Source organism: Condylura cristata, unplaced genomic scaffold (assembly GCF_000260355.1).
Source record: "Condylura cristata isolate star-nosed mole 26May11 unplaced genomic scaffold, ConCri1.0 scaffold00035, whole genome shotgun sequence".
Taxonomy (NCBI): Eukaryota; Metazoa; Chordata; class Mammalia; order Eulipotyphla; family Talpidae; genus Condylura; species Condylura cristata.
Window position 1 is genome coordinate 15,462,146 of NW_004567136.1, and position 1,167 is coordinate 15,463,312.

The 1,167-nt window shown below is 68.5% G+C and overlaps 1 protein-coding gene across 1 annotated transcript in view; it reads right to left on the reverse strand.

Moving 5' to 3' along the window:
* AP3B2 (adaptor-related protein complex 3, beta 2 subunit) overlaps positions 1–1,167 on the reverse strand; it is a 14,184-nt gene that overhangs the window by 2,769 nt on the left and 10,248 nt on the right. The window contains exons 16-18 of the mRNA XM_012732695.1: positions 887–1,010; positions 384–561; positions 5–303 (exon numbers count right to left, since the gene is read on the reverse strand). Of these exons, the coding sequence (XP_012588149.1) occupies positions 5–303; positions 384–561; positions 887–1,010 (601 nt within the window). The remainder of the gene's footprint in view (positions 1–4; positions 304–383; positions 562–886; positions 1,011–1,167) is intronic.

Sequence of the window (1,167 nt, forward strand, 5' to 3'; positions counted from 1 at the left end):
GGGCGGCCGCCGCGGCAGCGCTTCAGCACCACGGACAGCGCGCCGAGGCCCGCGGGGCGGCGGCTCCGACGCGCGCTTGACCCCAAACCGCACCCCTGGCGGTGTCCCGCTGCCCCCACAGGCCTGACCAGGTGTGCAGCCTGCCCCCTGCTCCAGCCCTGAGCCCCAGCGCAGAGCTCCTGGGAGTCTCCCTGGCCGCGCTCCCCGGGTCTCCTTCCCCGTGACGCCCACGGCCAACTCACAGTCCTCTAGGTCGAGCAAGGAGACTTCCTTGGCAGCAGGGACACCTTTGCCACTGGGGGGCTGGAAGAGAGGGGCGCCGAGCGGGTGTGGGAAGAGGAGGCCCCATTGTGGTGGGGCGGCCCCGCGCCCCGGGACCTCACCGTTTTCTTCCGCCAGGAGGCTGAGCCGCCCTGCTCCTCCGCGGACTCAGAGGCCGAGTCCGACGCTGAGGAGCTGCTGCTGGAGTCGCTGTCCTCGTCTGAGGGGGAGCCGCTGGCCCGCCCCGCTGGCGCCTCCTTCCTCTTCTTTGCCTTCTCCCCTTCCTCCTCACTCTGGTCACTAGAGGGGGGGGGCGAGCTGGGGTCAGGACTGGCCTTTACGTCCCCTTCTTCCTCCCAGAAGAGGAGGGCCCCTAAAAAGTGGGGGAGGGTGGGAGTCTGGGCTCCTGAGCTTGGCTCCAGGAGAGCGTCAAGGGTCTGCTCACACTACAGACCCAGGCTGCCCGGGAAGCTGCAGGCCTGGCCGCAGGACCCCCGCAGCCCCCAAATCACCCGCCGCTGGGCTGGCCAGGGGATGACGGCCCCTCTCACCCAGCTCCTGGGAGGAAGCTGGCTAAATCCAAGGGTTGGCCTGTGTCCTCTGGGGGGTCCCAGAGGTCCTTTACCTCTCACTGCTCCTCCCTTTCTCCTCGTCCTCATCCTGGTCCTCGTTATCCGACTCGCTACTGGCCTCCCCAGAGCCGCTCTCGCCGCTGCTCTTGCTGTCCGACTCGCTCTCAGACTCGGGGTCTGTGGGGGCTCAAGCCTCAGCCCCCAGGGTCAGACCAGGGACCTGGGCTCCCAGATCCAGACTGGGCATCAGGCCCCTGCTCTGGTCCCCACCCCAGATGCCAACTGACCGACTGAGACATCCATGGGCCTGTGAGACCAGAGACTGCCCAGGCCC